This window comes from Stenella coeruleoalba (genome assembly GCF_951394435.1).
Source record: "Stenella coeruleoalba genome assembly, chromosome: 1".
In the NCBI taxonomy this organism is placed as follows: domain Eukaryota; kingdom Metazoa; phylum Chordata; class Mammalia; order Artiodactyla; family Delphinidae; genus Stenella; species Stenella coeruleoalba.
The window spans coordinates 150,407,465-150,431,383 of record NC_137169.1 but is presented as its reverse complement, the minus strand read 5'-3'; the positions used below and the strand labels follow the sequence as shown (position 1 = coordinate 150,431,383).

General features: G+C 37.2%; 2 protein-coding genes across 2 annotated transcripts in view; one reads left to right on the top strand and one right to left on the bottom strand.

Annotated features, from left to right (window-relative positions):
- SPMIP3 (sperm microtubule inner protein 3) overlaps nucleotides 1-2,764 on the top strand; it is a gene marked incomplete at both ends in the record, with an annotated part of 32,302 nt that extends 29,538 nt beyond the window's left edge. Inside the window, 2 exon segments of the mRNA XM_079941638.1 lie at nucleotides 2,648-2,729; nucleotides 2,731-2,764. Coding sequence (XP_079797764.1) covers nucleotides 2,648-2,729; nucleotides 2,731-2,764 — 116 coding nt within the window.
- Nucleotides 2,765-5,728: 2,964 nt separating this feature from the next.
- Nucleotides 5,729-23,919, bottom strand: part of ADSS2 (adenylosuccinate synthase 2) — a 40,636-nt gene continuing 22,445 nt past the window's right edge. Inside the window, exons 5-13 of the mRNA XM_079936953.1 lie at nucleotides 20,922-20,988; nucleotides 20,570-20,677; nucleotides 19,469-19,550; nucleotides 16,212-16,338; nucleotides 14,782-14,936; nucleotides 13,517-13,641; nucleotides 12,145-12,242; nucleotides 8,308-8,457; nucleotides 5,729-6,895 (exon numbers count right to left, since the gene is read on the bottom strand). Of these exons, the coding sequence (XP_079793079.1) occupies nucleotides 6,843-6,895; nucleotides 8,308-8,457; nucleotides 12,145-12,242; nucleotides 13,517-13,641; nucleotides 14,782-14,936; nucleotides 16,212-16,338; nucleotides 19,469-19,550; nucleotides 20,570-20,677; nucleotides 20,922-20,988 (965 nt within the window). The 3' untranslated portion in view covers nucleotides 5,729-6,842. The remainder of the gene's footprint in view (nucleotides 6,896-8,307; nucleotides 8,458-12,144; nucleotides 12,243-13,516; nucleotides 13,642-14,781; nucleotides 14,937-16,211; nucleotides 16,339-19,468; nucleotides 19,551-20,569; nucleotides 20,678-20,921; nucleotides 20,989-23,919) is intronic.

Sequence of the window (23,919 nt, the reverse complement as noted above, 5' to 3'; positions counted from 1 at the left end):
GATTCCATTTGACACGGGCAACAGCGAGTTTGGACAACGTTTCCCATGTAATTTAACATACCAGTTGAACCCAATTAGTTTAGGATCTCTCTTTGGGTTGCTCCAAGGGCCATTGGAAGCACCCCAAAGTTAGCTGGAGGTCAAAAGAACTGGATATTTGGGAAGTCTGTCAAAAATTTCAAAAAGTTTTAAAACAGCCAATCAGATAGAATCATAGGTCACCATGAAAAAATTATTCCTTGAGCTAAGGTGAAAGAAAAGATTGCAAAAGTAAATACAGATCACTTAAAGGCACAGAAACTCACACAATCTGTTATCAAAAGCAGCATTCCAGGAAAACTTTGCTCTCTTATGAGAGAGAGAAACCAAATCCAGTCTTGCATCCACCTACTCTTAATAAAATCCATTTACCTAACTGAATTTAATCCAACCTTAGAAAATCCTGAGCACATACAAAATTCTCTTCTCAGTGTTCCTTTTCCACAAACCTTCTGCAAATTTCTGTAGCCATATTTTGTCCCTTATTTTTTCCCATTCAGAAACAACCAGCTCTAGGACAAAATCATCCTTTTTTCCTTTCAACAACATATATTTCCACTCCTCATACCTTCTTTTCTGAAAACACACATCCTATTTTCCTTAAGCCACCATGAACTGTCTTTTACATTAGTGTTCTATAGATTGGTAGAGAACATCTCAAGGTGGCACCAAACATCTTTAGTTTCTCTCTCACAAGAAGACAAAAGTAGGTAAAGTTAGACATGTTTAACAATTAATGTTCCAAAATTTTATCTTATCTGAAATGGCCTGGATATTCAATGAATTCTTAACATTTAACTTAATTTTGTTTCAAGTTACCAAAATTTGGAGAGACTATTTTAGATGGACATTACCAAAACATAATTATTCCTATAGAGTTTAACAAAAAGCTCTTATCTCAGTTACATTTACTTAAAAGTTTAATCATATCAGGTTATTTTCCCTGTTGACAAATTTCATAACAGAAACAATATGCGTTTATTGACTTTCAATAGCCCTAGGTACAATGAAAGTATTGTGCTTAATGTTGATGTCTCTAAAGACAGGTCTGTATTAATTAAGACCACAAGCTTAAGCTAGCTCTAATACCAAATATTAATTCAATATTAAATATTTCCCAGATCACATGAACCTGAAATGTATTCTAGTGAGCTTCTTTTATATTTCTGAGAATGCATATAAGCACTCAATTTCTTTTAAGCAAATTAAATACAGCTCATTTACAAGTTAATTTTTACATAAAGACAGACAGAACCAGAGATCTCACAGTTTTTCTGCTTGAATTTAAAATGCCTCTTTTTTTTTTTTTTTTTTTTTTTCCTCAGTCTGGAGAACTACAGATGGATCAGGTAGTTCCTGAGAGCCCAGGCAGAATAGTTACATTGCAAAGGCAGAAGAGAGATGCAAGCTCCTCTCCGTTTTGTTTGTTTGTTTGTTTGTTTGTTTTTTGCGGTACGCGGGCCTCTCACTGTTGTGGCCTCTCCCGTTGCGGAGCACAGGCTCCGGACGCGCAGGCTCAGCGGCCATGGCTCACGTGCCCAGCCGCTCTGCGGCATGTGGGATCTTCCCGGACCGGGACACGAACCCGCGTCCCCTGCATTGGCAGACAGACTCTCAACCACTGCACCACCAGGGAAGCCCAAGGTGTAAGGTTTTTTTATCTTATCCATTGACCAGTCTTTGTGATCAGATTTTAAGGGCAGAGCTTATGTCTAGATTAGCAATGATTTGCATTTCATGTGCAGTTCTTATCTCTTTTGGGAATAGTTGAAGAACAGATTATGTATAGATTATGATAGATCATGGTTATTGCCTAAGAAATTCTTCCTCAGTAAAATTCTTTCTCAGCACATAGGGTTCATTTATTTATTTCGGAAATATTAAGCATTGACTATGTGCAAGACACAGTAGAAGAGATGAAGACTTTGTCCTCAGAGAATTAATAGCCTGGAAGGCTTAGATGGCCCCTCAGATGAAAACTGCCTTTGTTTTATGCACCCTGGTGCCAAATAATTCAAAAACCCCATTCTTCCAAAATAAAATATATTCTTTCAGCAGCAGTGTGACCCTTAGACTCTCTGACCTTCAGTTTTCTCATGTGCAAAAAGGATAAAAATAGTATCTACCTAATAGAATTGAGATACCCGTATAATTTAGCATTGTGCCTGTACATAACATTAAGAAACCTCCAAAAAGCAGAACTGTTGGTGACTGTAGACAAGGGGTTATAAGACATGAGGGAACTCCATTGGGTATGAATTTAGGGACGTAACAACTGCAGTTTGATACAAAGATGATACAAAGTGGCCTGTTTATAACGTAGGGCTTAAAGGGTTGGGGGGGTTGTCTAGAATTAGAATGTAAGCATGCAAATTTATATGATTTATTTCGTTTTATTTACACTTTGGAATAATCCACTAATATGCTTCTTAATCAGAGATTGAACCACAGAAATAACCTTCTAAATCCTTTTTTTCCACATCTTTTAAATATATTCCTTTGTCTTAAATCCTGTAAATTATTTTGTTATTGCACACAATTGTTGAAAGGACAGTGTGTTAAAATCAAGTAGTCTTAAAATAAATCATTAATTTGTTTTACATTCCAGATGGGGACCAGAAATTAGCCACAGTTTCATCGAATCCTAGACCACTTAATTCACTGCCAGGGCATTACTGTTGTGAAGAGAGGTGGCTTTGAAAGAAAGGCTTTTAAACTAAAGTAACCACGGCATTTGAACAAAATAACATTTGGCATTCTTAAGTGGCTCTTTTAGACTGAAATAATGGTAACAGAACTACTTTTAAGTGTATATCCAGATGGCTACAATCCTAAAATATTTACATGTTGCAAATTCTTTTCACATTAAGTTGGTCAGCCTAGGGCAGGGAATCAAGATCAGCCTTAAGAAGACTTGTCACCTGTTCTTAATGCCCCACTACCAGACTTGTTGCTGGTGTTGGCAAACCATCTCACATTTAGTCCAGTGGTTTTATGTGGGACCAGGTAAGAATATAATTGCCTCCGCCCAATAACTGCATCACTGTTGGAAAAAAAAAGCAGCAGCAGCATCTGAGGATGTAGCTAAGGAGGAAGATTACTGGCATCACAGACCTGGAAGGTGATTTGGATGCAGAACCCCAGATATGACACAGGGCTGTAGTGAGATGTGGGGCTGGTAAAAAGAAAGATTAGTTGAAAGTCTAGATACAGGAGTTAACATCCCTATCCTGACAAGAATGCCTGACAACTAGGCATCAACTCCCTGGGCAAAATGCTAGAGGTTCTTCTCTAAGAAATGAAATGATCCCAAAGGAAAGAATCCTACATTCTGTTCCCTAGGGACCCCCCAGCATAGTAGTTGGTTCTTTACTCAACACCCCAAAGTGAAGTCTACCAGTTAATGAACTCACCCCAAGAACATAGAGTTACATACATATATATATATATACACACACATGTATATATACATATATCTTCACTGTCTTAGTCTTAGTTGTGAACAGCCAACCAAGGATCACCAGAGAGTTGAAAAAATACTACAACATGAAAGACAAAGATCAAAATAAACAAAACAAACAGAAGAAATTATCCCAGAGGAAAAGGGAATTCAGGGAACAGAAAAGAACCTAAAACAAGCTAAAAAAATTGCTTTATCATTTGACAACGAGATGGGTCAAAATAATTAAATTCATAAACATGAAAAAGCAATCTTTCCAAATCTCTTGGAAATTAAGAATGATTGCTAAAAATTAAAAATTTGACAGGATTTAGAAAAAATTCTGAAATATTCTATAGAGAATTGAAAAGCAAATAAAATGACTTAAAAAAAAAGACATAGAGTAACAAATCAGGTCCATCATCTAACTAGTAAGCATTCTAGAGACAGAACAACAACAACAAAAAATTAAGAGTAGAGGGAATTATCAAAGACACATTTTCACAGAGCTTAAGACCAGAAGCCTCCCAAATGAAAGCTTTGCTTATCTTTCTATTAGTTGTCATGTCCTTATTTGAGGCAGCTCTTTGTGTTTTAGGGATATGTGTTGAAATATTTTTTCCCAAGTTTTACTTTTGTTTTTTCAGTTTTTTGGTTTATTTAAATTTCGTTCATAGTATTTTTAAAACTTTTAATTTGGTCAGATCTGTTTCAAACAAAAACAAGTTTCTTGTTTTTCTTTAGAAGGCTCTAAGATTATATATTTTCCTATATTACTTTTATTACTTAAAACTTTTATAATTTAGATTTTTATTCTATTACAAATTTCTATTTTATGTTGAGATTGTTTTGCTCTCACTCTTTTTAATGTATTCTTTTCCCAGTGAAACGAAATGCCTATATTAAGTCCCCATATACGTTGCAACTATTTCTGGAATGCCTAGTCCACCTCCCTTACGTATCTGTTCTTTCCCATGACAATATCACATACTCTGATTATAGTAGCTTCATACTGTTTTAATATCCGGTGAGTAAAAACCTCCTCTCTCAACACATTCCTTTCTCAAAAATATCTTAGGAATGCTTGCACATTCGTTTTTTCACCTAAGCTTCAGTATAATTTTGTCCGGTTACAAAGAACAACATGGCAATTCTGACTGGAATGGCATTAAATTCATATACTCATTTGTGAAGGACTGACATCTTCATTCAACTATATTAATCAATTAACATATAAAACATATATACTAAATAGGTCCTCTCCCCACTGAAATATCTTGTTCTGTCATTCATCTCCCTTCTACGAAGTTTCACGATTCAGGGTTTTGTTTTCAGTGGTTGTTCCGTGCTCTCCTTATGCCTCCTGAAGCATATGTACACATTTTGGCCTAGAGTCCTCTTCTTTCATACAAAACATGGTTTGGTTGTTTGGCATCACCGTCCTCCCAGTTTTTCTTGCCAACCTCATTAGCCTCAGCAGCCTCACCAGCCCCTCATTTATTTTGTTCAGTTGCTCAAACTTTCCAAATTATTTCCAGCCTCTGGGTCTTTGCATATGGACTACTTTGTACTTCGGCCACTTATCCTTTTGGACTGTTTCAATGCTATTTCTACTGAAGGCCTTCTCTGACCTTTTCCAAATTTAGGTTAGGTTCTCCTTCACAGCACTCTGATTCTTTTCCATCCTGGCATATGTGTGTTCAGCATGCTGTCCTAACTACAATAAACTTTAGAAAGACTGTGTACTTGTCACCCACATACCTAATACCTGGCATATATACTTGCTCAACAAAGATTATTTTAATACAGTTGTCTATGATTTTAAAGACTGAACTGTATCTGAAGAACAGATCCTCTCAACCAGTTTAATCAGCAAACAGCTCACTTTTAAAGAGAAACAGGAGAATCACTCAAAAGGGTCAAAAATATGTAAATGTGTATCAACATCAATAGGAAGGTTCCACTGTTTTGGTACAAAAACAAGACCACTCCTGACTTGAAGAGAGGGTTCTTTACGTTTGCTTCTGGACCATTACTAAAAATGTGTGTCAATAATGCAATGCTTATAGCCAAGATAATGGACTTTAAAAACTAATTATTAATAAAAATATATCTAGTGAAGATAAAAGACATTTAGATCCTTTCAAAGATTCTGTTTTTGATCTCTCCTCACCTTACCCCCACAGACTATAAAGATAAAACTCTTTCTTACATATACTAGTCGTATTACTATTACTTCTCTTATCAGAACAAAAATACAATACACAAAACATACTAGAAATAGTTGGTTCTTTTTAATCAGCTATCGATGGTATAATAAAATAAATTTAAGTGGCACCTAATTTAAACATTTAAAATAGTTCATTGAAGGATAATCTACAACACAATATGTTAAGCCAGATAGTCAAAATAACACCTCTTTTTTTTTTTTTTCAAGAAGAAATAAAGGCATGATCAACATTATGACCAACAATTTGGGTTCATTTGGACACTTACAGATGACTCTGTAGGCATATTGGCAGGCACGATGCTGAAATACAATCCACTTGACTTATAAATAATGGTAAGATAAAAAAAGAAAGCTATACATTTCAGAATTCTCTGAAATTAAAGAAGAATATCCACCAAATATCACAACAGATCTTTTAATGACTAATTTTTTTTTTAAACATTACAACTGCTGTTTTAGGGAACACTTTTTCTCTTTGAACATTTAACTAAATGTTCAATGCGTTAAATAATTTACAGAGAGAAATAAGTTTTGTGTTCTGTACAAATTAAAGGACCCATGAATATAACCCCCTCCCACCACCAAAGCTCAAATTTGCAATGGTCTCAGCAGAAAATAAACAGTTCACAATTTAAACAGAATTGATAGCATTACAAACGTTTACAGGACTCCTCTCTTATTTTTTTTGAACAACAAAGATTACAATGACAGAACTGAATGATCAGAATGTAAAAATATTTGTGCAAAACTGCATTAATTGTTCTTACCATTCAATAGAGGTAAAACCTATGAACACACAATAACAATAATGAAGAAAAACTACATTGAAAGTAATTCGGTTAGATTTCAAACAACATTGATCATAGTATTACTAAACATTAAAAGAAAATGTGGCAACATGAGCAGCAGAAGCAACAAATGATTCGGCAATTATGCCAGCTGAGGAAGCTGACGCTAGAAAATGCCGAAGTGCATCTCCACACCAGCCGTCCATCTTACAAGACTGGAAACAACTGTAGGGCTTAAAACTCACTTCAGTGTCTTTATTCTTGAAATTTGTAGATCATAAATGAAATATTTAACAAAGTCCTTTCCCCCCCTCTCAAGGAGTGTTTCTTGCATCACTGGAAATCCTTAAAAGAGTTGAATCATAGACTCTCTGGATTTACCTACACCAATCCATTTAACTGGGAAAGGAAAAAAAAATGGTATAAGAATAGTATTAATTCATTTACAATGTTCAATCTTTGAGATTAAAAGATCCCACACTTTTCTCAACGTCACCATTTACTTTTCCCCACTGTGTCTTTTGCTATCTTTTTTTCTCTATTAGCAGATTATGCCAATTTCTATACAGAATGTGCAGTCAACATTCAGCACAGGGTAGTCTGCCTTACCATTTCCTGTTTTCATTGCACAGTATTTACAACTATTCAATTTCTAATGATTAGTATAGTAAAATACTGGCCCAAACCAGCAGAGACCTAAAGAACCTAAAGGTTCTTTAATCAGAGACCTAACTTGATTAAAGAACCTTTCATCAAGTTCCTAATTAACTAGAAAAGATAAGCATCTTTGATAAGTGGATGATACTAAGAGGCCACTGAAGTACCACTCTAACTTTCATATCTCACAAAAAGTAGAAATATCTGGAAAAGAATACTGTTTTCACTTGCACAGCCTGAGAACTTGGCTACTGTACCAGTCTAGGGGAATCTCTAATTGTCTGCACCACATGGGTAAACCTTTATGGCATTTTACAGATGTCATTGTTAAATTCATTGTTGTTTATATTTCAAAAGATGTTGACTAAGTGCAGTGAGCAAACATGCTTACAAGATTTGATCTCAAGCTGGGAAACACAGCTAGTAATAAGGAAAAACAAGATTCATGTTTGGAGATGAACCACAAATATAACGAACAATACAAAATCAGATTAAGTGCATAACAGATTTTTATACAGAGGATACTTCCCACTCACTTCACTTTTTGTCTCTGAAATCTCTAACAGTGCAAAAAAAAAGGAAAAAGGAAAAAAGCAATGTTTTAAAAGAAAGATTTCACATAATGAGTCATAGCCATAACTTGGTTATGCCTAACTCCTTGGCCAGCTTACATTTGTTTTTTAATAAAGAGTTTTATTCTTTATTCTTATATTTTTTAAAATTGGATTTCCTATTTTATGTACCTATTATTTCCTAATATCTGGTCAAGAAACTCCCCCAACTCTCAAGGGTGGCTTAACCCGAAATGAAAAATACCAAAAACCATTTCTGGTGGTGGTAAAGACAAAAAGGATTTGTTATTAAGAGGGAGAAAGGAATAAGAATCAGTGTCAGAGGGTAAAAAACAGACTGACAGAGAACTAAAAGCAGGGTCAAAAGGGCGAGAGGTAATCTCTTATCTTCAGGCACATGAAGGATTAGAGAAAGATGATTATATTTACTCTAGGGAATAAAATTATTTTATACTTTCCTGGGCATTTGTGCAAATCGTGAGCACTCTATAAAGTAATAATCTGTTTTTTATCCTATTTCAAAAGTAGACAGTTAAGTCAAAAGTAGAAAAAGATAGTTCTTCATAAAATATTTATATTTACCTGGAATTTGAAGCTCATCTTCAATAAATCGAACATAATTTTGTGCATTAATAGGTAGTTCTTTAAAAGCCCTTGCATTTGATATGTCTGTGTTCCATCCTGGGAGAGTCTTATATTGAACTTCAACTTTATTTAAGACTTCTTGGTTTGCTGAAAGTTAAAGGAATAAGTATATTTGTCCATGGTGTACACTGCCTATTGTCAAACAACTTTTTGATATATCATAGGTTCACAATCTCTTATACTTAGAGCCAGATACGTTTTGGAATTTAGAATTTTTCAGAATTTAGAGAGGTAAAACAGTGCACCATCTAGTATTTTATAATCAAACATATTTCTGCAGCAACAGGATTATTCACTCTAAGTGGGTAGATTATTAGTTCTAATAACATCAGTTCAAGTCAGGTTTTGCCATCAAATAGTTTTGGTGCCAAATTCACAACTTTCAATTTTTAGAGTGTTTTAGATTTCCACACTATGGATTAGGGATTGTGGATCTGTATAATGGCAGCAATCTCACAGAAAAGGTTTGCATATCTGCCCTCACCTGGGAAATCTATTGTTCTTGTGAAGGTATGCACAGGCTTTGCTGGAAATTTTCTTCATTATCTCACCTAACCAGTTTCTCTGTATTCCCTAATAGAAACCGAAAGGGTGCTAAAACAAGAACAGTTGCTTTGACGAGAGACAGTATGGTGGATGCTATGGTACACTGTCCAGATTTCCCTCTTTGGGATTCAGACACTCATTCCCCAGCTATGGGAGTACTGCCTGCTGAGAACTCACAGTTCAGAATCTCCCCAGCTGTCTCCCTGGAGCAGCCCATATCCAATGACTTGTCAGTGTGGGGATACAAAGGACCTGACTACTTACCTTAATTAGGGACCACTCTGAAAAACTATTCTAGCCCCAGAGCTCCCCTATGGGATCAGCTAAGGGCTTTTCATGGAACTTCTCTGCAGTTCAACTTCTCCCTCTGCCTAATCCCGCTTCTTCTCTCACTCCCTTACAGACTGCTCAGAGCACCTGCAAACAAACTACCTACATGTACATCTCTATATCAGAGAGTCTGTCTCCCAGGGAACCGAAAGGAAGACAGTTGGTGCCAGGAGTGGTATAAGGAAGAAGGCTCTAAAATGGGACCTTGAAGCTGGATCATTGGCTATGGCTGGCAAGGAGGATTGCTAGTGGCAGAAGAGTATGGATAATCTTGGGCATGTTATAGTAGGGCAACCGTTAAAACTTTCATGGGAGGTGAACTGGGATGCCACGGTAGGAAGTAAAGCACTCGCAATACCTGAAGCGCTGAGAAATGAGCACAATGGAACAACGGAATTGAAGGGCTCTAGGTGAATGCCATTCATGAACTGGAGAAAGACAATGAAAGATTACTGAAAACACCTAGAGAGCATCTCGTCTCCTATAGCAGAGAGCAGGAAAAGCTGAGGATCGGGCTTAGGACTTAGTCACACAGACAGCAGAGCTCCAGAGAAGGCTGAATTCTCAAATCCAGCAAATCTGCTGTGACAAGGCCAGATCCTGTTTGAGAAAAAAGCGGGACCCTGAGACTTTGGATGAGACATCCGGTTGAACCCCTAGGTTCGCCGATGGCCTGCAGAATGGCCTACTACTTTTGTTGAAGACGAAGGCTTCCCTTTGCGTGAGGAGGATGCAGAAGCCTCTGCCTTGCAAGGCAGCTTGTGGCCCTGTCAGGGCCTACCTCTATCTCCCCTCCTGACCAGCAAACAATAGGTACAATGTAAGTTGGCCAAGGATGCACGGGGCCTGCTAAAGGAGGAGACGGACTACATTCTGAAGGATCTGCAGGACTGAGCCAAGATTTACCAGTAGGAGCCAAAGAAGTATGTATGGAACTGGATCCTCAAGGTACTGGATCAAGGGGTCCTGAGAGTGGTGGGATAAAAAGTTCAGTAAGAGAGTATATTGATATGGAAGTTCTCTCCTATGATCCACGATACAAACGTGATGAAAACATACTGCTAGGAATGTTCTTGGACGCTTAGAGAAAGTGATGAACCACACTAAGTCAGAACTGTTTGTGATAGATGATAGAAGAAGGAATCAAAAGACTCAGAGGGGCTTCTCCTTCCAGCCATGATGGAGTACATGATTCTAGACTAACTTTTCCAGCATAAATAACTGTAAAACTGGACAAAGTATACGACAACTCTTTCCAGGCAGTGGTCAATAAGCAGCACAAACTGTGGTTTCCGAGAGAAAGAAAACTCGTAAGCAATTCCCGAAACTACTCAACTCTCTGCCTAAGGACAATTTCCTGATCAATGAAAGTCAGGACCCTGGAGTCAGTAGAGAATGGTGGTCCCACTGACCTGAGAAGGCAGATATCAGATTTCAGGGAAGCTGAAGTAGCTAGAATCCTCAAGGTTAAGCGTCAGACAGGAGGGAGCTATACAGACAGAGAGGGTACCTCCCCCAGAAGTCTGTGTGAAAGTCCTGTGGCTAAAGTTCAACCATACATGCAAAGAATGGGACCATGGGAGGCTTACCAGATAGCAGTTGTCACACAGTTGAGTGGGACAAAGATTCTAGAGGTCAAGCAGTGCTGGTAAAAGGGAAGGAACAGGGTACACTGGAGCTCCAGCACTGCCAGATTGGAGAGATCTCTTTATACCTTGTTAACTCTCCTGGCATCCAGCTGAGACAACAGAAAGGCTGTTCATTAAAAGTAAAAACCATACTTTAGATGGAAATCTACTACAGACTCCCCCCTCAACACCCCAACAAAGCCTAAAACCAAGTTCTGCCAAGATCCACAGAGGAGACAATTTGGAGACTGTACCACACTAGTTTAGAGATTTGGGAAACACCTTGGGCTTTCCACATAACTATACTAACAAAGCATAAAACCAAACTATACAAGGTTCAGGATGATCAGCCAGTAATTTAGCTGTCCCCTGAAACAAGAACCAATACTCTTCAGAGTAAGACAACAGAATCCAAGTGTCTACAACATATTACCCACAATTTCCAATATTCAACCCAAAGTCATTAGACACAGAAACAGTGATCCACAATCAAGGAAAAGAATAGTCAAGAGAAACCAAACTGGAGATGGTCCAGATGTTAGCTAACAAATAATGACTTTAAACATGTTTCTAAGAACTTGCAGCTCTCCTCAATTCCCAAGGACTGGTCACAAAACCTACCAGCTTACCAAGTTCCATTAAGCTAGTCAATATTCCTTCATTTGACGTATTTCTAGTCTTATAGGATGACTAAACAATTTAACAGTTTCTATTTCTGGAAGCTGGAAACATTTATGGAACTTCCTGAGTAAATAAAGAAATCATACAACTAAAGATACGCCTGAAAAAACACATTGCCTCAAGTAGGAAATCTCCCTACATCCGTCCACTTTAGACACAGAATAGAAGTTAGAAAAAAATCATTCCTGTGGCTTGAAGGACATAGTGGGTTAATGTATTAAGAGCCTGCTTACCCTGACAAGCAGGGCTCTTTTCTCCTGTCTCACATTTCTCAAGGAAGGGAGGAATGCCTACAGAGAGGTTAGTTTCAAAATAGGGACGATAAGATTCCGGAGCAGCATAACTGGGCTCAGGGGTACCATGTTTCTTCTTTCCTATTTTAAGTTTGAGCACATGCTTGCTGCGACCCAGCACCCAAATGCATAGCAGCTATGAGACAAATGCTAGTAAGTGAATGTACTTGCACTATTCACAAAGCGCATATCAAGTCTGTAGCTATATATCATAAATTATACAGAAGAGCTTTATGAACTGCTCTAATACATACACCTAATAATACTCTTTATACACAGCCTAAAAAGAAGAGTACCTGGGAAATGAGGTATAATTTCACCATCTAACTTGTATGCAACTCCAACTTTGATTTCCGTAAACATGTCCAAAATATCCAATTTGGTAAGTGCCAACCTAATTTTGGAAGAAAAGGTGACGTTAAAATAGCAAATTCTTAAAGGCCCTAACAACCAACTTGATAAGGGAGTAAAGGAAAATTCATACAAAGTTAACAGTTCCAAAGCAATTCTGAAAACTGGTTAGGATTATATTTTAAAGCATGCCACACATAAAACACTACAGGGCAATATACTGATGTAATTTTTCCTCATAATGAAAACAATGACTTAACTGATCTACTAGTGGGTTACTTTTCTAATAATTATAGTAGATTTTCACTCTTTGATAGATCCACATCCTCTTGCTTAGCTTCTCAGGATCAACCAACACATATCCACAGAGGGCTGCCTGGAGTAAAGGATGCATCTTACGGCTGTGGGACACAGCAAAACTGACTCTTCCACATGGATGACAAAATACATGTACCTTTACACATATGCTATCAATCCTCATTTCTTCACTCTCCTTACCATCAATTCCACCCTTCTGGTCAGAAATTGTCAAAGGAGAGTGAGGAAACCACATCAAGGACCTCTTCATGATACATCAAAATCTCCCAACAAACTGACTGAAAAACAGAGTTTTACAGGAAAATCTATAGAAATTAGATAAAACACTAGGTTTGAGATTCTTGCCCACAGATTACTTTTTTATCCTTTATTCTGTTATTTGCTAGAAATTAAGTGTAATTAATACAAACGAATACATTTTTACACTTACTTATGTGTACGTGTTAATAACAACTTTTACGGAACATTTTTAGTGTGCCATGCAGCATGCTATATGCTCTCATCTAGTTTTCAAAATACCCTTTTGAAGTAGATAGTACTATTATCTAGATTTTAAAGATGATAAAAAAGGCACAGAAAGATCAACTTGCCCAAAGTCACGCAGCATAACGCATGGATCTGAGATTTGAATCCAGAAGTCAGACGTCTCTCAAGCTCATCCACTAAACCACTGTTAGACTGCCTCCCCTCTATGTTACTCCATCTATCTACCTACCTTTCTACCTGCCTGTCTTACTTCCCTCTATACTTATACGCATGTAAGGGTATCACGATTCTTTTCTCCCAACCTTGGATATCCAGGAAAAAAACCTGGGGTCCCTCTCCTTATGTACCCTTCCCCTATATCTTGGTCCACTTCTACCCTGAACTGCAATTTCATTTGGAGTCTAAAGAGTGAAATTTTTCTATTAGTGCACTACCTCTAGTGTGCACTCCACAAAATTTAACCTGCGATCATGAATTGTCATTTATGAAATAAATGTTTCTAAGAATACTCACGCAGTAAATCCATTAATCATATGAGCATATTTGAGCAAAACAAGGTCCAACCAGCCACACCGTCTTTTCCTTCCAGTAGTTACACCAAACTCTCTACCCCTTGTTTGTAATAATTCTCCAATTTCCTAAGGAACAGAAAATAAAACCTTAGGACTAGAATAGCAATGCTCTAAATCTAGTAGAATTATACTTAAGATCATATAACAAGTCAAAGTTTCTTAGAGATAAGCCTCTTTCAGAAAATAAGTAAGTTGAAGATACAATTCCATAGAGATGATAGATTTTATGTGAGGGAGGCATTATTTGAGATAGATCCACTTTTGGCTTCACTTTTTACCACTATTTTAAAACCAAGAACATTTTTTATGTTATGTTACATTAAATGCTACATATTAAAAACTAAGTTGTTAGTAAGTATTTATTAAAATAGATAAGTTAGGTCAATTTGTTCTAAGGACTTTAGTTTGATGACTTTCCTGAAAACCATAAGGCAAACTCTCACCTAGTAGTTGCTATCACAATGTCCTTTTAAAGAGAACTGAGGTTGAAAACAATGCTCAAAGTTCTAAGCTACAGCCACTCCCTACAACCTAATTTTCCCATCTATGATCTACCTGTTCCTTAATTTACACCTTTCTGATTAAAGCCATCATTTCATTACCTCACGTATTCTGACATAATTACAATTAATAGGTTGCTCTGTCAGGTTTGAATTCCAGCCTTGTCTATCTGTGTGGCCTTGGGCAAGTTACTTCAGCTCTCCATGCCTCAGTTTCCCCATGTGTAGAATGGGGATGGTAATAGCACCCAGCTCCCAGAGTTGCTGTGAGGACCCAAAGAGCTTCTAAGTTTACAGCAATTAAACTTAGTGCCTGGCCCCAAGTCACCACCAAGTAAGTGTCGGCTATGATTAGACAATGTCTGCAGATCATTCTCCTCAATCTTGACTCCTAATAAGCTCTTGGTGAAAGATAGTTGTTATTTTTAGCTTCTTTCTCCTCTACCATCTTAATCCCCTTCATAAGCCCACCTGTCACTTAGCCTTGCAATTACAATTACCTTTAAGCACCCACTAATCCCTCCCCTTTTGTTGTCAATCTGCTGCCACTAACAATAAAGGTGTATATAATTTTCTTTAATGTTGCTCTGATTACTCTTGCAAATTAAGTGAAATGCACAGAAGCCAATAATTCATTAAGGGAAAAAAAAGCATGATTTTTTTATTTTAAAACTTCTAAATTAGATTTACTGAGAAATAGGCTCACATTGTCTTGCTCTGTAGGAAAGGCACCAATACCAACTCTAGTTGTATAAGCTTTCACAACTCCATACACTTCTCCAACATTTTGAGGGGGCATACCCAAGCCAGTACAAACACCTCCAACTGTACAGTTCGAAGAGGTTACAAAAGGGTAAGTTCCTAAAAATAGAAACAAATGGTAAAATATACACAAATGATAGACATTATTTTAAAAATTCTGCATTTGAGTATATTCTAGGTATTTGAGAATATAACTGTAACCGCCCTTTCAAAGCCTCGATGTTTTATTCCTGATTCCTTTTGTCTGTAGAGAGATAAAAACATAGGTGGTTAAGCTACAGCTGTAGTGCTTATACTAGAGAGGCTCCTTGAGTACATGCAATTACTCAGCTCTGTCTGGTAGGCACTCACCTAATAGACTGCTAAATAATTTAATGCCAAAACTCTGGTGTTATTCTACTATGCAGACTTATATATATTTTAACACTCTCCTGTTAGTTTAAAGCAAATTTATTTTACTCCCCTGATACAAATATTAAGGTGCACCAGCAACCTGGAGTGACAACAGTACACTAAGAATTTTGTGGTATTCAGCATTTTCTGACCTTTTTATCTGTCTTCAGGGAATAATCCCAGAAATGACAAGAGTAAGCAAAGAGTGGTGTACTTCCCCCCCTCCCCAAACCCTGGCCCCAAGATCCTCTTCATACTTAAACTATTCACTATGCTAATTAGACACTGCTTTCTTTCCAGATTGGATAGGCATATTATGGTATCAAAAATACATATCTACTACACAGAAATACACTTTAATTGGCTTACTTGGAGTCAAAAGCCAATGAAATGCCAGTAAGAGCTGAGAACAATCAGATTTATCCTGAAAGATCATGTTTAGATGAAAAGGCCAACAAATTAGGCCAAGAAAGCAGCAGTTTGAAGACGATAGCATTAACTTTTTGAAGATGGAGGAAATGCTCTAAATCCACTCAGAATCTCACGTCCAGGGAGTCAATTAAACAGACTTCCATAGATCTTAGAATGTGCATGTTTAATAACAAGGTATATTAGCTTTTGATTTTTTAAAAAAGGCTGAATTAAAGGTCCTTTCAAAGGATTCATCTAATCATTTTACAGTTCCAAGGAAATGAGGTCTGGAATTGAACCATAAACCAAACAACAAAAAAAAATCACAGTTTATAAAAACCCAAACCCACTGACCCAAATAGTGATTTCATTTTTCTAATGAACTGCAGAACTTAACACAAAATATTCCTTTTTTAAAAAAAGGGTTAGCATAAGATGACAAACTTTCATCATTCCTGAATATACAAGCAAAAAGCCTTATTTTAAAATCCTTTAATGCTAACGTTAATTATTTATATCTTAAGCAATTTAGGACTCAGTTAAGCTCCCCATAAGTCATATCTCACTTACCAAAATCAATATCTAGTAGTGCTGCATTCGCACCTTCTACCAAGATTTTCTTTGGTGGTCCATGTAGAGCCTCATATAGGAAATAAACTCCATCTCTCACCATTGGTTTAATCCTTTCCATATAACTCTATATACAAAGACAAAAACCAAGTTCAACGTATGCTAATAAATTTACAATGAAACCAATACAAGTAAAAATTACCTGACTTTGACAGTGAAAATTGACCAATGCAAAGTAGAAAGGGATTGGTGACAGTGCTTACCCTAATGCAACATTTGGATTGGCTTTGTCCCTTTGTTGATCTATCCCCCAAATTCCTATGAGTGATTTTTATATGATACAAAGCTAGTCTTTTTTCTGCTCAAAAATTATTCAATAGCTAAACTCCCTATCACTGCATATAAGGCCATGCTGATTCTCCAGAACCAGAAAAGAGATACTATTTCAAGAAAAGTAGAGATACAATGAAATTCAAAGGTTCTATTTTTTTTTTTTTTTTTTTGCGGTACGCGGGCCTCTCTCATTGCGGAGCACAGGTTCCGGACGCGCAGGTCCAGCGGCCATGGCTCACGGGCCCAGCCACTCCGTGGCACGTGGGATCTTCCCGGACCAGGGCACGAACCCGTGTCCCCTGCATCGGCAGGCGGACTCTCAACCACTGTGCCACCAGGGAAGCCCCAAAGGTTCTATTTTAACCTCACTGCAAATAATGATGACAATCTTCCAAATAGCCAAGTACTCATACTTCATAAACCAGCTTTCAGGAAAATAAACAAGAACTGAATATATTACATTATGCTTTTATATTTTGTAGGTATTAGAAAAGCAGAAGTTATAGCCCATATAACCATAAGCTGCATCAAGGTTTTTCTCAAAATGTGGTGAAGGCCACAAGTGACACTGCCAAGCATGTATCAGTAATTGACTACTAATATTCTTTTATTCTTTTCCCATTGTATTCCATTACAGTAAAATACCTTAGCAGTATTACTAGTAGATAATATCAAATACTAACATACACACAAACATGAAAAACTTTCTCAAAACACGTTTAAAGTATTAATAATACTGCTTAATTTTAGGAATTCAATTAAAAATATAATATAAACAAGAGTTTCCCCAAAGCTTATAGTATAACTACAATAAAATCTAGTTTCAACCATGTTTAAATATTTAGCCAGACTAGTATGGAAATTCCAGGATCCACTCACGAACTCACCTGAGTATGGTATACCTATTGATGAAAATATAATTCCCCCCTTGGCTCTAGTCCCCAATCTCATGCTTCTTCCTGTTTTAGTCCTTTTTTTTAATGCCTGAAATGACCGTACCATTCATCACAACCCTTGTTCCTTAAAGTCTTGGTTCAACATATAGTAGTCCCCCCCTTATCCTAGGGGGATAGGTTCCAAGACTCCCAGGGGATGCCTGAAACCACAGACAGTACCAAACTGCATACACTGTGTTTTTTCCTATACATACATACCTACGATAATGTTTAATTTATAAATTAGGCACAGTAAGAGATTAACAACAATACCCAATAATAAAATAGAACAAGTATGACAATATACTGTAATAAAAGTTATATAAATATGGCCTCTCTCTCCCTCAAAATATCTTACTGTACAAATTTAATGTCTTTTTCATCCTAGGCACTTATCATGCATTGTTATACTTTTGCAGTTTGAGGTTCAACAGCAAAACTAGCACAAATTTCTTCTTCCTTCTTCACAATTTCATGGATAGAAGAAGATTCATTCTTACTGTAGACCTTACCAACTCAGCATATGATTTTTTCTCTTTCCTGATTAAGTTGAGAACTTTCACCTTTTCACTTAAAGGAAAAACTGTATGGCTTCTCTTTGGTGTATCCAAATTGCCAGCATCACACTCTTGTGCTTTGGGGCCGTTAGTAAGTAAAATAAGGGTCACTTGAATATAAGCACTGTGATACTATGACAGTCAATCTGATAAGTGAAATGGCTGCTAAGTGACTAATGGGTGGGATGCATTGGACAAAGGGATGACTGACATCTTGGGCAGGATGGAGCAGAACAGCAAGAGATTTCATCACACTACTCAGATATTCTCAAATTTAAAACTTATGAGTTGTTTTGCAGTTGACCATGGGAAACTGAAACCATGAAAAGTGAAACCAAGGATAAGGGGGAAATATTTTTTATCACCTATTAAGAATCTTTTTACCTAATTCTGGTCATTATTATTCACCTACTTTACTTTCATTCAGAACATGTATAAAATATAATTGAAAAGATATACCCATACTTTAGCACGTAAATATTTCCAAGTTGCTAGTAATAAATTTAAAATATTTGTTGCATGACAGAATGAAAACAAAATGGCAGTCTATTCCAAGCAACAATCCATACACTGAAATCCAAATACTTAACATTTATAATGTTCCTTGGAGGTCATTTTTTTTTTAGAAATTCAGTGAGTGGCTAGACCTAAGGCCTGCAACAATTCTAAAATGACATATCAGGTATGTAAATTCCTATTCAGTTCTGGAATTGATGTCATACTTATTTAAGAGCGACAATCAGACACATGAGAAGCAGCTTGAAACTCACCAAAGATTTTGGAAGAATGGAAGGGTGGAGAGGATAGGCAACTTGACTACTGGCTAACTCAGGCACCAACTGTGGGCCTAATCTTTGGCCAGTTACCTTACTTGTCTCTTAAGAGTACAGTGCTAAAGAAATTGACCCTATGGGGTAACAGTCCTAAATGGGCTGGTTAGTTTTAAAAGTTATCATCTCTTACTTGTCCCTTTGTTGATCTATCCCCCAAATTCCTATGAGTGATTTTTATATGATACAAAGCTAGTCTTTTTTTCTGCTCAACAATTATTCAATAGCTAAACTCCCTATCACTGCATATAAGGCCAGCATAAGACCTATGATTTGCTCCCTACTTGTCTAATTTTATTTTCAGGTACTTTATTCTTGCTCCCTGCTCCCCACCCAATATTTTGTTTAAGCTACATCATGTAAAGTTACTCAAACATGCTACATCCTTTTAGGCTATATGCTTTTAGACTTAAAATTACAAATTCACTTCACCATTTCTTACCTATAATACTTTATACATATCTGTGTGGCACTTATTAACCACATGTTCTTCAACCTTATATTTTCAGTTCCTAATACAAAGACTGAATGAATGAAAGATCTAGATGCCAATTTGGCAAACGAGTTTTAAAAAGGACATTATAAATGTCAGAAAGCATTACCTTGAGTTTTTGTAATTCACCTTCAATGTCTATTTCCAGCGTGGGGTATATAGATTTGTACTGGTTAGCCAAAACTTTGAACCTGAAAATTACAGATAAATCAAGACCTCAGCTCTGTTTAAAAATATTCTGAATAATTTCATTTGATTCAAATGGTTTCTGGAGATAAGTGGTCTTAGTAACAATCCCCAAACTGAAGTTACACTCTGAGAAATAGAATCTAATAAAGAAGATCAGTCATATGAATAAATGATACACTCAAAATATTTTTTACTGATAGGGATATCAACAATATAATTAAGGTGAGGGGTGGGAGGAGGAGGGAATGACTGAAATCTGTAACCACAAGACTTAAATCGAATTAACTATATTGTACTGCATGAAAGACAAAAGGGGACGGTCTAAAATGACGCTTTTAAGAGAGACAGAGGCAGGCATTAGCAATTTGTCTCCAATATTCTTAGTGGAGGTGTCCCAACAGTGCAGACAGACAAACTGCTGACTGAAAATGGATACAGCGAGTGATCTCTGATGCCATCTGTTATTAGATGTAACCAACTAACGCCTCATCACTGAGTCACCATACAGTTTTCGGATGATTATCAGGTTTCCCACGGAGATTTTTTCTACAGAGATTAAGTGTCAATGGGGCATTTCTATTTTTCAAGGTGAGCTTGATACGCAATAGTTCACCAGTACCTGAGAGCCTAATTATTTCCCGGTGGGAGGACACAACAGAGTCTTTGGACCTGAAAATCCGAGGACCCTAGGCTGTGGTGACCCCACCACAGCACTGCCACATCCCCCTGGAAGCATCTCTATTTCTCATTAAAACATTCCAAACTCCAATCCTTAAATATAATTTTGGCTTTGTCTTTTTGTGGTACTGATATGATATCAACATCATGTTGTTTTCGTGAAGTTAATTTCAAATTAAGGACCAATTCAAATGTAATAAAAAAACTTTAATATTTCAAATGAAACAAAAAAGCCAACTACCACTACTCAACTAGAATACTGATTTTTATCAATTTGCATATTGGGTTTTAAAAATCCTAAAAATCCATTTGCTCTTTCCATTTTGAAATACAAGGTAGTTACCTCTCAGAGAAGCCATCAAAGTCAGAAACAAGATCACACATCCTGAGTCCACTCCGAGCAGCTTTGGAAGAATAAACTGGGCCAATGCCCTTTTTTGTGGTACCCAAACTTTAAAATAAATCAAAACAAGCTCTGAGTTAGAAAAGAAAGATGCAGTTCTTATGGTCAGATCAACACAAAGAATGAAATTTTTATGCTATTTCCTTTAAGTTTATTTTCACAGTCTTATTTTCTCTGAAATCTAAAAAGGATATCCTAATAGTTATTTTTCTTAAACTTCTGGCCTAGAATTTAAACAAAAAAGACTAGATATGCTTAAACTGCACATACACACACACACACAAAAACATACTTTTTTCCTGCTTGTTCTTGTCTTTGTTGTTCCTGGATACCATCAGCTGCTTGATGAAAATCAAATACTGAGGGGGAAAAACAAAATCAGTTGTTGTTGAGACAAAATACAGGAAAGCAACATATACTGCATTTTAAATTACTGAAGTTATAAATTCCTTAAGCCTAATTTCTTTATGACAAATTGAATGGATACATTTTAAAAAGCAACAATAATGGTGGGAGTGAAGATTATAATGCTAACTGGTATATTAATATGAAAGTATGCCTGATCATTCATTCCCATATATTGCAATCTATTCTATTTTTAGAAATGAGTCCTTAAGAGAGTGATTCTGGAGTACCCTACCCTACAATTCTATAAAGCTCAGTTTACTAAGATATCCTCTTGAAGTTCTGGACTCCAGAAATCTAGGGATTATGTTAATTATCTCCCTCTTCCTCACTGGTCCCAAGCTTCCATCACCTCTCACTAAAGCTGTAGCCTCCTAATGAGTGTACCTATTTCCACTCTTGGACACCTCTAATTCCTACCTTTTAATGCAGCCACAGTCATCTTTCCAACACACAGATATATCACCACTGTTGTCTTTAAAACTCAGTATCTTTCTAATGCTTAAAAGGAAAAGACAAAACTATTTTACATGTGCTCCTTGAATAGTCTGCCCTTTCATCTTACACTATGCTCTGCCCCCTTTCTGCCCTCCCATACCATCATATAGGCATTCTTTTAAGTCCTTGGCTCCAAGGCATATGCTTTTCCTGTCTGAATATGCCTCTATGCCTTCTCTCTCTTCTCTCTCCCTCTTCTTCTCCCCTTCCCTCTCTGTACTGTTTTCCCCGAGACTACACGAATTTACATTCCCACCAACAGTGCACAAGGGTTTCCTTTTCTCCACATCCTCACCAACACTTGTTATCTCGTCTTTTTTTTTTTTTTGCGGTACGCGGGCCTCTCACTGTTGTGGCCTCTCCCGTTGCGGAGCACAGGCTTTGGATGTGCAGGCTCAGCGTCCATGGCTCACGGGCCCAGCAGCTCCGCGGCATGTGGGATCTTCCCGGACCGGAGCACGAACCCGTGTTCCCTGCATCGGCAGGTGGACTCTCAACCACTGCGCCACCAGGGAAGCCCATATCTCTTGTCTTTTTGATGACATTCTGACAGGTGTGATTACCTCATTGTGATTTTGATTTGTACTTTCCTAACGATTAGTGATGTTGAGCACCTCTTCATGTACCTGTTGGTGATCTTTAATGTCTTCCGTGGAAAAATGTATGTTCAGTTCCTGTCCTTTTTTAAATTGTTTTTTTTTCTCTTGTGTTGTATGAGTTCTTTATAATATTTTAGATATTAACCCCTTATCAGATATATGATTTGCAACTATTTCGCCATTCTGTAGCTTGCCTTTTCATATTGTTGATGGTTTCCCTTGCTGTACAAAAGTTTTTTAGTTTGATGTAATCCCATTTGATTATTTTTGCTTTTGTTGCCTTTGCTTTCAGTGTTAAATAAAAAAAATCATTACGAAGACCAGTGTTATGGAGTTTACCATCTATGTTTTCTTCTAGGAGTTTTATGGTTTCAGGTCTTAGGTTCAAGCCTTTTTTTTTTTTTTTTTTTTTGCGGTACGCGGGCCTCTCACCGTTGCGGCCTCTCCCGTTGCAGAGCACAGGCTCCGGACGCGCAGGCCCAGCGGCCATGGCTCACGGGCCCAGCCGCTCCGCGGCATGCGGGATCCTCCCGGACCGGGGCACTAACCCGTGTCCCCTGCATCGGCAGGCAGACTCTCAACCACTGCGCCACCAGGGAAGCCCAGGTTCAAGTCTTTAATATCATTTTGAGTTAGTTTTCGTGTATAGCCTAAGATAGCGGTCCAGTTTCATTCTTTTGCATGTAGCACTCTAATTCTCCCAACACCATTTATTGAAAAGACTGTCCCTTCCCCATTGTATATTCTTGGCTCCTTTGTTGTAATTAATTGAATACATATGTGTGGGTTTATTTTGGAGCCCCTTATTCCATTCCATTGATCTGTGTGTGTGTTTTTATGCCAAAGCCATACTGTTTTTTAAATGACTATAGCTTTGTAATATAATTTGAAATCAGGAAGCATAATGCCTACAGCTTTATTCTTTCTCAAGATTGCTTTGGCTATTTTGGGTCTTCTGTGGTTCCACAAAAACTTCACAATTGTTTGTTCTATTTCTGTGGAAAATGCCATTGGAATTGCACTGAATTCCAATGTAACTGAACACACTGAATTCCAAATGCACTGAATCTGTACAGTGCTTTGGGTGGTACGAACATTTTAACAACATTAATTCTTCCAATCCATAAGCATGGAATATCTTTCCATTTATTGGTTTCTTCTTCAATATCTTTCATCACTGTCTTATAGTTTTCAGTGTACAGGTCTTTCACCTCCTTGGTTAACAGAGTACCCTTTTCAGGTACTAGAAGGCTCTGTATAATAAGGTACATGCTGATTAAAGGAGTAAAATATGTGTATACCATTTGTGCCGCACCTTCTATATTACGTGGTATGTTAAAATGTTTACTTTTTCTATGACATGGATTCTAAACCTTGGCCAATAGATCGCTATTATATACAATAACGATTAGTTCATCACGATGTTCCTATTTTGGTGCCCAGCCTAGCCTTTCTCATCTACGTTTGAGAGGCCAGAATAGTTCTTAAGAGCTGTTTCACTAAACTCAGACTTTGCAAATCAGTTAGGACAAGATTGAGACCTTGGAGTACGCCACTTCTTTTGAATAAAAAAGTATTTGCATTTCAGCATGTTTTATTTTTTATGTTCAAAGAAGTTACAGAGGCAACTGGCAAATCACAAATAGTTGTTGGAAAGCAGGTGAGCCAAGCACCTTGCCGTAGAGCTAATGTTTTCTTAGGTTTTTCTAGGTTCCAGGAAGCTAAGAGTACCATCAGAATCATCACTTTCATGAAGCTTCACCATGGCGTGGAGCCTTAATACCACCA